Genomic DNA, 14,696 nt, shown 5'->3' on the forward strand with positions numbered 1-14,696 from the left:
TGTTTGTTCTTTTGAGGTATTGGCCTGCAGCCTATTGTGCAACCCAGGAAGAAGGACCGTCCACTCACACAGCGGTACGAATCATTATGAAGTGAAACATCCTTTTCCTTCTGCATGAAATATTTGGTTGAGGACTGAAGAATCTTGTGCAACGCGAGTCTCGCATACCAGCCGGTGGTGGGTGGGGAATGGGAAGTCGCCTGGAGAAAATATCCACCCCAAGACAATTTGCCGGGCCGGATAGGTAACCCCAAATAATAGTAATAACCTTCATTCCTTCAGACTTCTGATCCCCTGATCATGGTTGGAGATCACTTCACAAAGTTGTCCTGTGTTCAAATAAAACACAGGTGATGAATTAATTGCGGATGATCAGATTATCTCCCGCACTGATCGGCATTCACTCCAGCATCTCCTGTAGCAGCAGGAGTAACAGGATCTAGTTTGGTGGAACGCCACAACACAGGGAGCTCTTGATGGAGCACTATAAATCGCGAGGCTGGGACTGTGCCCGGAGACAGAGGTCTAAGCGTGCTCCTGCTCCTTGATGGAGACCCAGGTAAAGCCGTCCGTCTACGGCGACATCACCAGGAATTGGAACATGCCACGGAAGGAAAGCCACGAGCTTAACCTAACCTGGCGGCGCAGTCTTGAAACGAGCTTAAGGCAGGGTTAAGCATTCTCAGGATTTGGCGGCTGGTCACCGCAGGCGGCAGTGGAATATGGTCTGGTCGATGGCGTACGACACGCCTGGATGTGCTTTCCAGTGTATAAGTTCTCTCTTCTCTCTTCCATCATTTTGTTCCAAATCATGATTTAGCCTCTGTTCTGTATTTGATGCCCCATGCAGAGACTCGCCTATTCTTATATGCTTCAGCAGAGGAGTATCTGCAATCATATCCACCCTCGTTCTCAGTGGTAAATCAGCCTCGATAGGATCAACCAGACACAATGAGTTGTTTCCGTGCCCTGCTGCCCATCGTGGGCTCCTGCGTTGCCTTTCTGCTGGGCATCCTTTGTCTTTTCGCTGGCAGTCAGCGCCAGATTCTGCCTCAGGCAGATCTTTTAACTGTAAGTGGTGATGTCGTTGATCGAAGTGCCCAACTCATGCCATCTTTGCTAGTTATATACCGGAGGGGCTGGTGGTGCGGGGGCCCCCGATTATTTTTCCGTCTACACCATGTCATACTGCACCGGTTTTCAAGAAACAGTCGTATCGGATGAGACCACCAATTCCACGACAACCACCAACGAGATCATCGGCTGCTCCGACCGCAGCGTGCTGTTTACCTTCAACCCGAGCGACGCCATTCTGAAAGCCCTGGGAACGCCGTCTGGAAGCTTATCCCCGGACAGTTGGCCTTCATGCATAACGGACGACTTTGAAGCGTTAGGTCCAACCAACACAACCATGGTCGTGTTTTTCATTTTCGGTACCGCAACCGCAGCTCTCGCCATCGGAGCCCGGATCTGGTCAATTGCCTGCGCACGAGCATCGGAGAATAGCAGACCTCCCAGCTACACCGGGGATCCATCCCCTCGCTTTGACTCTGAGAGCCCTCCGTCTCTAGTGGAATTTGTCATCTTCTTGGTAAGTGTTAGCTCCCCAGGCCACTGGTCCTTGAAGCCAGCATCCATCTGATATATCTATCCTGCAGGTGAGCCTGCTCAGCTTCGGGATCGCTTCCGTCATTGCCAGCGTCATCACTACCGAGTTCGTGAAATTGATCAACAAGTCGGGCAATGATTATGGGGTCTCAGCGACTACAGGGACGTCATTTCTGGGGATGTCCTGGACAGCGGCGGTGTTACAGGCCCTGTGCACCACGTATATCCTGATTGAAATTCTGCGATACCATGCACGTTGCCGTATGCCGCGTTCCGAGTCGGCAGAGGAAAAGCCACTGGTAGGATGTGACTGAACATCTGAGGCTCATAAGTATTGCTTGCCTGTGCTCTTATGTGCTTGTCTTCAATGTTTCTCTCTTTACCTGTACCAGTATATCGTGCTTCACAGCGTGCTTGCTGCATTGCATCCATAGCGCTTCTTGAGAATACTCTGTTTTTTGGTGTTCGCTGAAACCCCGACTGTTCAATCTCGTAGTCAGTCCAGCTGTATATATCAGCTCTTGTCATTGTACAGCACTTAGCGATCGCTCGCATTTGGGGGCCTTGGAAGTCCTCGCGGGGTGAAGTTGATGGTTCCAGCGTAGGTGAAGCCAGGCGGAAAACCAAGGCGAAGACACGTACTCTACGGCAGACGATAGCCGCCATAAGGAAAAAGCGTTTTTTGTGTTTTGACCTTTGACCGCATTAATCACCGCCTGCCAGTCTTCATTCTGAATCTACGCAGGTCAAGTGTACACAGATTAAATCTACACAGGTCAAATCTATGCAGGTTAAGTCTACACAGATCAAGTCTACGCAGGTTGAATCTATACATATCAAATCTACGCAGGTCAAGTCTATGCAAGTCAAATCTATGTAGGTTAAATCTATACAGATCAAGTTTATACAGGTCAAGTCTACGCAGGTTAAATCTATGCAGGTCAAATCTACGCAGGTCAAGTCTATATAAGTCAAGTCTACGCAGATTAAGTCTACACAGGCAGGTCAAGTCTATGCAGGTTGAATCTACGCAGATCAAATCTACACAGATCAAATCTACGCAGGTCAAGTCTACGCAGGTAGGTCAAATCTACGCAGGCAAATAAGAATATCAGATCTACACAGGTAGCTCGTATTTTATGAGATTATAAAATTAAGTAATCTATCTCTTTATAATCAAATACGAGGTATCCAAACATACCCGGTTTAGATATCTAAAACCTGCCTGCCTGCCTGCCTGTGTAGATTTGACCTACATAGACTTGACCTGCGTAGATTTGACTTACCTACATAAACTTAACCTGCGTAGATTCGACCTGCATAGATTCAACCTGCGTAGACTTGACCTGTGTAGATTTGACCTGCCTGCGTAGATTCAACCTGCGTAGATTAGGCAAGTTGAATCTGCCGGCAGAATGGGAGAGTAAATCATGAAATGTAAAATTCAAAAACACCAAAACGCGTTTTTTCCTTATGGCGGCTATCGTCCGCCGTACATGTGCCCCTCGCCCGCCTGACTACTGGAACTCTACTCCCTTTCTCTTCGTCGCCTCCCCTTTCTCTTTTCCGGACCTTGAGTTTATTTTTTATGGATTTTGCAGACACCGTTCTTGACGGCGCCTCCATTGGCGGAACGCGAGCATGAAACATATGTGGAATGACTTTAATCACAGGCAAGCCCTTCGTGCTCAACATGGCTTCCTATTTCTCTCTAGGTCTAATATTTAGGGGCTTTAGAACACATCGCCTATGAGGAGCTCCTCCCTCGATCCCAAATGGAACACTGGAATGTGTTGCACCGGGGCTGAAACCGTCACCACTTGCCCTCCTGCATACGTCTCGTTCGTCCACCAGTACGTCCATGGCTTGGTGCTGTTGTCGCCCGTCTGTGGCAGATACACTGGCCACTCGGTCACATTCGGCAAGGTCACCGGGGAGACCAACAGGCGTGGCCCAAACATGTATTGCTGCGTCGTGTAGTTGCTGTTCGATGCAGTGAGCGTGGAGATCTTCGGGTCTGTCTTCTCAAAGTCCATATACAACGGACGCATGATACTCCGACCAGTGAGGTGGAATTGCTTGAAGATGGAGCGCAGGTAGGCACCTAGCTGGTAGCGCAGATGGATATACGAAACAATAATGGGTGTGTTGGCTTCGCCATACGACCATGGCTCGTTAGCACAGGTGTAGGCGTCCTGGAAGTAGCAGGCCCGACTGCCGTGGGTGCGCATGAAGGGCAAAAAGGTCGTCCAGGATAGCCAGCGCACATACAACTCCCGGAATTCGGGGGTGTCGATGTTGCCACTCCACCAGACCGTTGGATCAGCCTGAAAGCCGCCTGCATCGACTGTCCACCAGCCCCAGCCAGTCGCTGCGGCTGACAGACCACTGGCTACCTGCACTGCCAGTGTATCCCACACGGACGTGGTGTCTCCTGACCAGATCATGCTGCAGAATCTCTGGGACCCGATGTACCCGGACCGACTCAGCGAGACATGGGCGCAGGCGCTCCCTTCCTCCGTGTCTGTCGCATTTCGGAACCCTTCTTCGATCGCCTGCTGATGCGCCCAGGGGTACAATTTTCCTACGCTGAGCTGCGTCCCGGCGGCATACAGTACATTCGGCAGGGCAAACGGGACCGATTCGATATATGTACTCTGCCCGTTATTCTCATACGCCTCGCCGAGAGCTCCGCCATCAGCCTGGTCAATCCAGAAGTTCTTAATGCCTTTGTCGTAGTAGTTCTTCTTCAGCATGCTCCAGAGGAACTTCCGCGCCGAGGGATTTGTCGAGTCATAGTTGCGAATGTATGATCCGTTCCACGAGTCAGTGGTGCCGGGGCCGTCACGCGTGGCTGAGAGCAGCCCGTTCGCCTGCAGTGCCGCATAATTGACACTATTATCAGCAACACTGGGCCACAGCGATGCCATCATCTCGGCACCAGTGAGGTTCTTGACCCGCGCCGACATCTGCCCGACATTTGGCCAGAGGCGCGGGTCGAGTGCCCAGTCGCCCTGGTGTGCCCACGACTGATAATCAATAACAATCATGGCCACCGGGATCCCGCGGTCGTGGAAGTTCTGCGCCAGGAGCTCAACTTCGGTTTCGTTCTCGTACCGCAGCTTCGACTGGATGTACCCGAGGGCAAAGTCTGGCGGGACCGGTGCCCGCCCCGTCAGGGCCGAAATCCTCTGCTGCAGGGTATCGTAGTCGCCAGGCGCAGAGGCCACAATCACATAGTCGACCAACGTCGTTGTCGCGGCGGTGAACCTGGTCCGGAGGGGCCCAAACTCCATGCGCCCCTCGGCAGGCATGTTCCAGATAAAGGCGTAACCTTTATTGCTCATGAACACAGGAGTCGGGATGTGCGTGTTGAAGTTTACCATATCAATCACCTGGCCCTTCTTGTTGATCATATGGTCCTGTTGCGTTCCGGTGCCATAGATCTGCTCATCCGGCGTTGCACTGAAGGAGAATTCGGCAGAGAATTCCGGCCCCAGACCTGGCCATTGGTAGGACCGGGGGTTGAGAGATTTGAGAGGGGCGTACTCGTTCGTGAGGAGGGTCTCGCTCCCATCCTCATTGACGCGGGAGAAGGACAGTCTGTATCCACCCGTTTCACCCCCCCAGCCGGTGGTGCGAAGGATCATGTTGCCGTTGCGCAGAGTGCGGGGCTCCGAGCCGGTGGTAGCGGTGTCATAACTCATGCCATGCGCGGAGTCTTCGAAGCCTTCTAACGGGGGGTCATAGATGAAGCTGATCTCGTTGCCCGAGGGAGGACGGAAGGGCCATGCGCGCACGCGGAACCCGTCGTACCCAAACGGTTGGATGAGGATGGTCTCAAAGCCATGCTGGAGACGGAGGCCGGTCGAGTTGGGGGTAATGTAGGAGGCTGCTGCGGCCTGGACCAAAGCGCCCAGGGCGAGGATGGAGGAGAAATACATGTTTCGCCTTCTACCTCGCATTCATTATCTGGGCGGATGGAGAATGCGTGGTTTCGATCGGTATGCGCTACAGCTATCCGTCTCGTCGGCGACGATTTATATAGACATCTAGAGATTTTAGCCTATTAGGCTAATTGCTAATCTCGGTCAATGAACAGGGCATCATTGGGGGGAAATTTGGGGGGTGGTACGACGCGAGATGCAGTAGTGATGGGACGGTGGGAGATGCTAGTCGGGGATGACGGGGATGGACCGGTGCGGAGAGAATGTTGGATCCACATTGTTGGGACCCTCGCCGGGGAAATCGATAGATTGAGCCACCAGGGTCTGACTCCCCCGGTCAGGGAAAGGGCTGCATTCCCTCCCTCCACGGCGATGGTTGGTCTTTAGACTTCAGAAGTTCAAACCGGACTTCATCTTCATGCCTGACCCAACCCGGCGATTAGAACTCATTCCGAACACTGGCAGCCGAGCTGGCCGAGGCAGTCTGTGGCTTGGACCATAATAATCATGGCATCCCGCCGGGATTGTTCCCTCCAGGCTGGCGGGGAATCTCCAGCCCGGGCATGCAGATCTGACGTGTCCTTGCATCGGTCGCACTGGGGATCCTGCAGTACCGGCTGTTCCGACCCCGATTGCTCTTCGCCTCGTCCAATTGCTCCGAGTCTAGACGATGAATGGTCTCAGTAAGCGCGATGTGCCTTGCTTGAGTCGTCGACCTGCTGGGTAGAAAGCGAGGTGGAAAGTGCTCGGTTGCCCCGGTATCGAGTCGGGCAGCGATCGTCATCTGTGCGAGCATAATCATCTCGATGACCGATACAATGCGGGGATAAAGTCTACTCCCCACGTCATCCGGAGACAGCGGAAGCTGCCGACAGCCCCTGTCGACGCTACCAACCTTCGGCCTTACCTGCCGTCAAGGGGAAAACCAGTGTTTCCCATCATCATCCTCTTCCGTCGCAACCGGGACAATTGGATGCACCATGTCGCCTCTTGGTGTGCATCGGACATACTCTCCACGACCCATGGTTTCAATTCATCGCCTACGTCAGAGGATTTCATATGCCAGGCGCAGAGGCACGATCCCCTTACCCCATGAAATCCCCAGATACATTGAATGATCGTCGGGGGTAGGGTTATCCCTCCCCAAGACGGGAAAGTCTTCACCCCGCATCTTCGTACAGAATGATTGACCGGTTGATGCAATGAGCCGTCGCTCCCCTCAACGATCCTAGCAACCCACACCTTTATTCACCACGCTATAACTTAATCATGCCCATACCCTGGCCACCTACTTCTATTCCCAATGAGTTTGGCATCGCCACTCTCTCCCTCGGAAACGCCATTCACCATCGACTCCAACCCCGTCTCGAAGCAGCCGCCAAAGCCGGCTACCGCTGGATCGACCTGTTTGACGAATGCTGGGCCGCGTACCTCGAGGAAAATGGACTTTCCGGTGACCAGCTCTGGGAAGCAACCACCGAAAACCTGCGGATCGCCCGTAAATTCGGCGACTTAGTCAAGTCACTTGGAATGCGTATCGCATGCACACAGCCTCTGCGCAAGATCGAAGGCATCAAGGACCCTGCTGAGCGGCGAGCCTCGTTGGACCTGGTCGCCAAGCGCTTCCCGTTCATGCGCGCATTTGACACCGACCTCGTGTTCATGTGTGCCAACATCCGCACCGACAATGGAGTCACGTCTGACCTGAGGACAGTAGCACGCGATCTTGCGGAGCTAGGTGACATGGCCAGGGCATACTCGGACGCAGATGGTGGTCCCATGCTGCGCATCGGCTACGAGGGCCTATCGTGGGCGACACGCAACACCTGGGCGTCCACCTGGGAAGTCGTGCGAATGGCCAATCGTTCCAACGTTGGAATCATTATCGATGTATTCAACATGTTGGCTGTGGAATTTGCCGATCCATATAATCCCGCTGGTCATGGCCGCATTTACCCGACACTGGAAGAGTCCACAGACGTACTGTGTGCATCATTGGCGTCTCTTGTGGCTTCTGTGCCTGGCGACCGTATATTTTTCTTCCAGGTGGGTGATGCCGAGCTCATGGATCCAAATACATTCCGTCCCCCAACAGACCCAGAGGTACCTGCACTGTTGCCGTGGTCGCGCGGACATCGATTGTATCCATTTGAGTCGCAGCGTGGGGGGTATATGCCGGTACACCTGGTTGCTGCCGCTGTTGTGGCGACAGGATACCAGGGTCCGATGTCGCTGGAGGTATTTAACAATTCATTAAATGTGCCGGGTCAAGATGTCGCTGCTGTTCATGCCGAACGGGGCATCACAGGTCTTCGCAAACTGGCTGAAGCAATCCGTCAAGTCCCGGCATTCTGGGAATTGTGGCAGCAGGGAGTTCGCTCCATGGGCCAGGTTCGTTTATAAGAACATGGGTCGCATTAGCTATATTATACATTGCAGCTACGCAGGCATCTCCAGCCACTGCGACTTGCAGAAAGAGATAACTAGCACGATGCCTGAAACCGTTGGCAACCGTTCCACTTCATAAACACAAAACCAAGCTATTATCAGCCCTTGCACGCCGAAACAATTCTATTCATCACATAATGTATATCCTCCTACATACAGAAGCAAACTTCCTCTTCGTAGTAGACCAAAACCTCGAATCCAACCCCCCACAAAACCATCCCATGTATAAACATCACATCCTTGCAAAAACCCGTACTATGACCAATAATCTCCCTCCCATCCACACACACATCGAATACCCCAAATCCTCACGCCAAAACCATCCTTCAACTCAACCCAACCTCCATCCTTTCCCCATCTATAGATAATTAGTCAAAGATCAACCCCTCCCCTCCCCTGCACCCACCACCAAAACATCCATATCCAAATACCACCCCTCCACCTTCCACCTCACCAATCAACAAAAACCTTGCATCTCAACACCACTAGCAACGTACTCAATCATCATCAGAAGCCCTAAATACCCAATTCCGTAGCGACTCCGTGAGATAGAGTAATGCAGTCATGACGAATATGAGAAGTAGCCAGCTTGCCCAGAGGACGAAGATTGTGTTGAATATTGAGGGGGCTGTCATTTTGGAGGATTGTGGTTTGGTGGGTTGGGGTGGATATAGGGTGTTTGTTCTTGGGTGATGGGGTGGTGGTGGTGGTCTGTAGGTAGGTAGGATGGTTCCTTGTTTGATTGAGGGATGGAGGGAGGGGTCGTTGCTGTGTGTGGATGTGTGGGGTGTGTTGAAGGCTGGTGGGAAGATTCCGGACTCTTGGGGGTTCTGTTGTTGTTGGTAGGGTTGTTTCGAGGCGGGTGTGTAGGGTTGAGCCGATTTGGGTATGTTCTTGGTTTGTATTTTGCTTGTTGTGTAGGATTTATGGGGGGTGGCTTTTTTATCAAGCTGTATGGTGTACACGATCCGTGAGAAATGGCTTATTGTGGATTGGTGGTCGTGAATGATATTATTGTTTGATGTTGTAGAATGCAATTGCTGAATACTTGTTACATAAATAATTGTCATTCACTGAAGTGTCTTTCTCGGACCTTCTCTTTTCCATACATTTAAGTAGTAGGTCATTATCCTTGAGCGCATTCAATCATCCCAGAGGTCTTATCTCATAGCATCATCAAACAACATAAACCACCTCCTCCTCCTCTCGCCCTAAACGACGTCTTGAGCTCGACATTCTCCTAGTTCTTCCCCTCCTTCTCCTTTTCTTCTCCCTTCCACCTCTATCACCTCTTCCCCCCTCCCCCTCCCCCCAACAAGTCGACTCGGATGCCAAACCAACAAAACAACCATAACCAACCCCATCAACAACCCATCAAAAACATACAACCACACCTCCCTCCTCTGCAACGTCCCATCCCCCCCCCCCCGCAAACTCCACTACCCTAAACACCGAACGCGCCAAATCAACCCATTCGTGATATACAACACGCCCAGGAACCGATCCCACGGAACACGAGTTTTCCGCGCCTGTCGCGTCGGATACTTCCTCATCCGAAGATGAAACCCCCCCGAGACAAAGATAAACAACACAAAGAAACCGATCTGGACAAAAAGACCCCCGATGATGACCCAATTGCCGAGTCGTTCTCGGGAGGGCGTTGTCGCTTGCGAGAGGATGCCGCCGCCTGGACGTTTATATTAATGGTTGGGTTGGGTTATACTGGGAGTGCAGGGGAGGGGATGGACGTACCGCCGGTTTGGGCTATAAAGGCAATGATGTCCCCGATTACGAAGATGCGGGTTATCCAGCGTCCGGGGATGAGGGATCGGGAGTCGCCTTTTGTGGCAAGGATGATGCGGCCGAGGATCATGTAGATGGAGGCTGCGAAGAGGGAGGGGGCGACGAGGAGAAGAAGCTCTTGCATGATGTAGGGTCCTGTGCTCCAGTTGGGGGTTTGTTGGCTGTTGAGGATTCGGCGTATGTAGCCGATTGTTTCGACTGGGGTTGTGAGAGGGGTTTCTTTTGGAAGCGGGGAGGGGTGGCAACGTACATATGCCTCCAATGACGAATGGTGTGAAGGACCATGTTTGCTGGGCGATGTAGTGGATTATGTGACATGTTGTGATGAGTGCAAAGCAGGCTGTTGCTGCGATGGCGGCGGCGAGGGATGGTGCGTATAAGTAGAGTTGATAGTTTCCTACTACCATGGTTGAAGTCTTGGGATGATTTGGTGTTGAGAGTATGGAGTGATAGGCGCATGATGGCTTTATAGTTGTGAACCGTGCATATAGGGCAGTTTGCTGCGTTAGTTGATAACGATGGGGTGGCTGGTGGATGTCGCATTCGGGTTCGTTTTCGTGTTCATGACCTATCTAGGCAGTTAGGGCAATAGGCTGGCCACCACTGGCTGGCTGTAGATCTAGTGGGGTACCTGCTGCTGATGTAGAATAAGTGTGGACAAGAGAAGTGGTTTCCATGGCTACTACATGGCGTAACAGATAATGGCCGTTCATGTGCCCCATCATATATGGCCAATGCTTTAATGTTGAAGAGTCTGCGCTTTGATTGCAGATGAGGAGTCATGGACTTCCTCAGTTACTCTCATAAAGTACATTGGGCAGTCTAGGTTGACAATCTGGATTGAACCTGAAACTGAGACTAGAATGAACGTGTCGGAGATATATCTCAGCGCTATGCGATCTATATGTTTCTTACTATTTACTGTTATATCAGTTTATCGTCGTTTGTCCCACCAAAGATGAACAGCTTCAGGGTCTGCAATGAGCAATGTAAGAGTCTGAACGCTATTTTGGACACGCGCATACGCATCCATTCTCGCCTGCTCAAGTGTTTGCCCGGGCTGAGCAATGATGCTGACCCGATGATTTCGAAAAAGCTGGATCAAGACAGCCACGATTTCTACCTGCGAAAATTTCTTCCCCGGACATACCCTCCCTCCATCGGACCAGGCAAAAAGCTTTCTTTCCATGCTGGCATGGTTCGATTCATCTACAAGAACTGAGCCGTCGTGGCTGGTAGGTTCAGGTGGATCGTCTGAGATCCACCGACTCGGCCTCCACTCCAGAGAGTCAGGACCCCATGTGTCGGGGTCAGTATGCAACGCAATACTGTTGATATGTATCTTGGTGTTCTTAGGAATGAGTAACTGTTCGTTTCTCATACTCACAGTCTGGCCCTGATGCTTAGTCTCCCTTAGGATGTTTAATACAGGTCCGTAAAGCCTTAGTGTTTCGAGCTGGCGATCTCATTAGTCTAAGATGTGAATGACTCAACGCTGCGCAAACGTACCATAACAGCTCTGAGACGCTTCGTAGAACGGAATAGCGTATAGCTGGGAGGCTCATCCATCCTGATGTCCCGCAAGAGGCTATCGACTTCTTGCAAGACCCACTCCTGCCACGAGGGGAATATCGCGAGCAGATATACAATAGCCACCAGAGTATTGGCTGTAGTCTCGTGGCCCGCGAAAAGGAACAAGAAAAGATTACCCCGGATTTCCTCCGGAGTGAGGTAGTGCTTGCCACTTGGTTTCTCTGGCACAGCGTCCGTCTGGCATTCGCATTTCAACATCAAGGAGATCAAGTCCGTGCGATCGACTGTGGGACACTGTCTGCGAAATTCCACGAGTTCAGTCAATGTGCACCCTAAACGTCGCACAGCAGAGGTGATTCCATTTCTATGCCGTATTCTTAGACAGCGAGCGAGGAATGGCTTTTTGGCCAGCGAGATGATATCCAGAAAGGTGATCAGACTAGACTTGCACCCATCCACAGATATATTCGGATGGTGGAGTCCACTTTCGTCGTTGAGGTCGAGACAGGCCTGGAAAAGTACGCCCATGCTGATATGGGCCATGTCAGAGCTGGTGCTTGTGACGGCCTCTGCTTCCAGCCATGTCGATAGAGCACCGGCTGCCCGGTTCAATGCCTCGTCCCACGCTGCTTTATCAGTCTGACCATTGAATGCACCCGCCGTAAGTCTCCGGTGGCGTTTCCAGTCCAGCCCTTCCGCCTGCCGAGGAGCTCGTCAGCTATGATTGTGATGCCCGTCTGGGCGACGTGGTGAGGACGCGGTGGAGATCTTACTGAGGCGAGACTCTTGCCGAACACATCGAGTTTCCCTATCCTATCGCTTTTAGCAAATCTGGGTACAGGTATGAAAGCAAGACTGGGCCACTTACTCAGTAGGCCAACCGGTTTCGCAAAGCTCTGGCTCCGACTTAGGATCTCCCTAGCCACGGTACCATCCGCGGTAACGAACTCACATTGAGTGGGTGTTATCAAGTAGAACGACTTTCCGTATCGCGCGTGAAGGGCATATTTATCGGAGAAATTCCAAGAATACTTCTGGAATCTGTGGAGCTGGAAGAAGATCGAGACACGGTCGTTGTATGTGGCTGGGCGGAAGTATTGGAGGCAGTGCCAGAGCGGCTGGCCGAGGTAGATGACGCTGAGGAGGACGGGGACATCTGGGCTAGTCGCCCAGACCGATCGGCAATTGCGATACGTGCATGCGAGGATGTAGGCTGTCCATGCGAGGCAGGCCACGAAGATGATTAGAATCATGGTTGGGGGTGAAGTCTTGTTGTCCCAGGTAACCGATGGGCTTTTCAGGGCGGGCAGTGAACGAACCATTCCGGGAATCTCCAGCTATTTAAGAGAGCATTTCGATTCACCAGTAGTTCAATGCCAGGGCATTGCCGGAGATGAGTGGCGCATCTCATGTCATCGCCTAGTAGATATCTACTGGATCGATCGTCGTATTCGTTCTGATACCCCGAAGGAGACACCCCAAGTGGGTCCGCCGCTTTTCAGTTGGGGGTTTCTATTTTTTCCTTTAAACAAAATAGGGGAAAGCAAAGCAGCAAATCTTATCTCCAATCAATATATACAACAGGCTATCCATCTACTCTAACCATCCCACCCCTCAGTCATTAAAGCGCAGGAGATATATCAACAAACTTCAGGCCGTTGCCCACGGCGGCCACCCGGGACTTGCCCAACAGCCCGTTGATTTCACTGGGGTGGACTCGAATGAGAATACACAGCACCAGGAACATGGGCACGGCGTCAAAAACGTAGATGAAAGCTTCGTGCGTGATTACATATCCGTTTTGTCCCTGGACGTATTCGATGAAGCGTACGATTGACCGAACGAGGATCAGGAAGCTGGACGCGTATAGCGAGAAGAAATGTTTGCGCCACGGAATCGAAGGCGACTCGGAGCGAACAGTAGGGTGTCGGTAGATGCGACGCTGAAATATGCCGGCGACCACAAGGAAGAAGCAGAAGAACAGGATCTGGACAAAGAGACCACCGATGATGACATTCTGGCCTGTGTTATCCGTCGCGGACTTCGACTGTACCATGATTCCGGCGCCTGTGGGAGGTAAGTATAGGGCAGACAGCGGAGGCCTGGGGAGACAGACCAGATGACTGCATCAGAAACGACAGACAATCTCCCAGCACGAATATCTTAGTCAACCATCTGAGTCTAATGATCGAATGATGCTCTCCGTTCACGAGGGCAATGATCCGGCCCAGGACCATGTAGATGGTGGCGGCAAACAAGGCCGGGGCAACCAGGAGAAGCGTGCTCTGGATTATATAAGGGCCTAGAGTCCAATTGGGGGACTGATTGCCGGACATCGCTCGACCGATATAGCCTACCGTTTCAACTGGAAGATCAAGTCTCCAATGTCAGTTCTGTAGGCTGAAGAAAGACTTGAGGTGGAAGTTCAGCCAACATACACATGCCCCCAATCAAGGCTGCAATCGTCAACCATGCGCGCGTTCGAATAAGCTGGTAAGTAAAAATGGCAACACCACCCAGAAACATCATAATCATGACGGCTGCCCCTCCCACGGAGGGATAGTAGGCGTATGCGGTCCAGCCGGTAGCCATGGTAGCATCTGGGGTGAAGAAACGAATGAATGGAACTGGGGCATTGGGCTTCTTAAGTGGCGGAGACTCCTGAAATAGTCCATGGCTGGGCAGAAAACTTCCATGGCAATTGATGCCATTGGGATTCTCGGTCGTATCTCGTACTGTACACCATGTTCAGCTAGCGTGTGGTGGAGCCGTGCTGGTCGAAGTTCGGACCATTTGGGTAGGGATTACGAGGGGCACGGACCATTGGAGATCATCTTGCCTGTTGCTGCTCAGTGTCTCGTCTGTCAGTCTCGGTGACATTGTCACTGTAGTCAGAAGTCTGCTCATTGTATTTGGCCTGGGGCATCCCGCGGACGGCTCGTGTCGGTGTTCCATGAGTATAAGCCCCCCCCCCCCCCCCGCGCCTCTTAACTCCGCAACTTCCCTTCCCCATCCACCGCCTCACCTTTCTGCTCCTCACTTTTTGTGTCATGGCCAAGCTGATGCTCAAGCATGGCATCCCATCTGTTAGACATGTCTTTCTTTGGGGCCCTGTCGAACTACATCACCAGAACGATTTGTTTCGCATCGCCCGATACCTTACTCGGCATGTCGGTGACCATCTGCTCGGAGAGAGTCGAGGTTGACCGGTAAGTTCCAGAGTTGTGGACGAGGAACGTGAAAGTAACAAAATTCGTTCATATCCAGATCAAATCATGTTGGTCGCCATCGGTATATACATGCTGACAACTATCCAAGACATGAATGCGGCAGGCATGACATCTTGTGTAGTCGAAG

General features: G+C 52.0%; 6 protein-coding genes across 6 annotated transcripts; 2 read left to right on the forward strand and 4 right to left on the reverse strand.

Annotated features, from left to right (window-relative positions):
- Positions 1-487: 487 nt before the first annotated feature.
- On the forward strand, positions 488-1,922 carry BO94DRAFT_618297 (uncharacterized protein; the record flags this gene model as incomplete). Its single annotated transcript, XM_025616844.1, has 3 exons — positions 488-1,071; positions 1,124-1,591; positions 1,632-1,922. The coding sequence occupies exons 1-3, from the start codon at positions 952-954 to the stop codon at positions 1,920-1,922; spliced, it is 879 nt and encodes a 292-aa protein (XP_025469216.1). The 5' UTR covers positions 488-951.
- A 1,375-nt stretch (positions 1,923-3,297) lies between these two features.
- Positions 3,298-5,816, reverse strand: BO94DRAFT_395034 (alpha-xylosidase). Its single transcript, XM_025607349.1, has one exon. The coding sequence runs from the start codon at positions 5,571-5,573 to the stop codon at positions 3,342-3,344; it is 2,232 nt and encodes a 743-aa protein (XP_025469217.1). The 5' UTR covers positions 5,574-5,816; the 3' UTR covers positions 3,298-3,341.
- A 774-nt stretch (positions 5,817-6,590) lies between these two features.
- BO94DRAFT_395032 (xylose isomerase-like protein) lies at positions 6,591-8,194 on the forward strand. Its single transcript, XM_025607348.1, has one exon. It carries the CDS (start codon positions 6,825-6,827, stop codon positions 7,956-7,958), a length of 1,134 nt encoding a protein of 377 aa, XP_025469218.1. The 5' UTR covers positions 6,591-6,824; the 3' UTR covers positions 7,959-8,194.
- Positions 8,195-9,442: 1,248 nt separating this feature from the next.
- On the reverse strand, positions 9,443-10,213 carry BO94DRAFT_544863 (RTA1 domain-containing protein; the record flags this gene model as incomplete). Its single annotated transcript, XM_025613204.1, has 3 exons — positions 9,443-9,690; positions 9,756-10,004; positions 10,057-10,213. 3 exons carry the CDS (start codon positions 10,211-10,213, stop codon positions 9,443-9,445), a joined length of 654 nt encoding a protein of 217 aa, XP_025469219.1.
- A 466-nt stretch (positions 10,214-10,679) lies between these two features.
- BO94DRAFT_618312 (cytochrome P450) lies at positions 10,680-12,592 on the reverse strand (the record flags this gene model as incomplete). The annotated part of the gene is made up of 4 exons (XM_025616845.1): positions 10,680-11,262; positions 11,316-12,038; positions 12,113-12,147; positions 12,208-12,592. 4 exons carry the CDS (start codon positions 12,590-12,592, stop codon positions 10,741-10,743), a joined length of 1,665 nt encoding a protein of 554 aa, XP_025469220.1. The 3' UTR covers positions 10,680-10,740.
- A 368-nt stretch (positions 12,593-12,960) lies between these two features.
- BO94DRAFT_564835 (RTA1 domain-containing protein) lies at positions 12,961-13,931 on the reverse strand (the record flags this gene model as incomplete). Its single annotated transcript, XM_025614452.1, has 3 exons — positions 12,961-13,406; positions 13,456-13,704; positions 13,778-13,931. The coding sequence occupies 3 exons, from the start codon at positions 13,929-13,931 to the stop codon at positions 12,961-12,963; spliced, it is 849 nt and encodes a 282-aa protein (XP_025469221.1).
- Between the last annotated feature and the right edge of the window lie 765 nt (positions 13,932-14,696).

This window comes from Aspergillus sclerotioniger (genome assembly GCF_003184525.1).
Source record: "Aspergillus sclerotioniger CBS 115572 chromosome Unknown BO94scaffold_9, whole genome shotgun sequence".
NCBI lineage: Eukaryota > Fungi > Ascomycota > Eurotiomycetes > Eurotiales > Aspergillaceae > Aspergillus > Aspergillus sclerotioniger.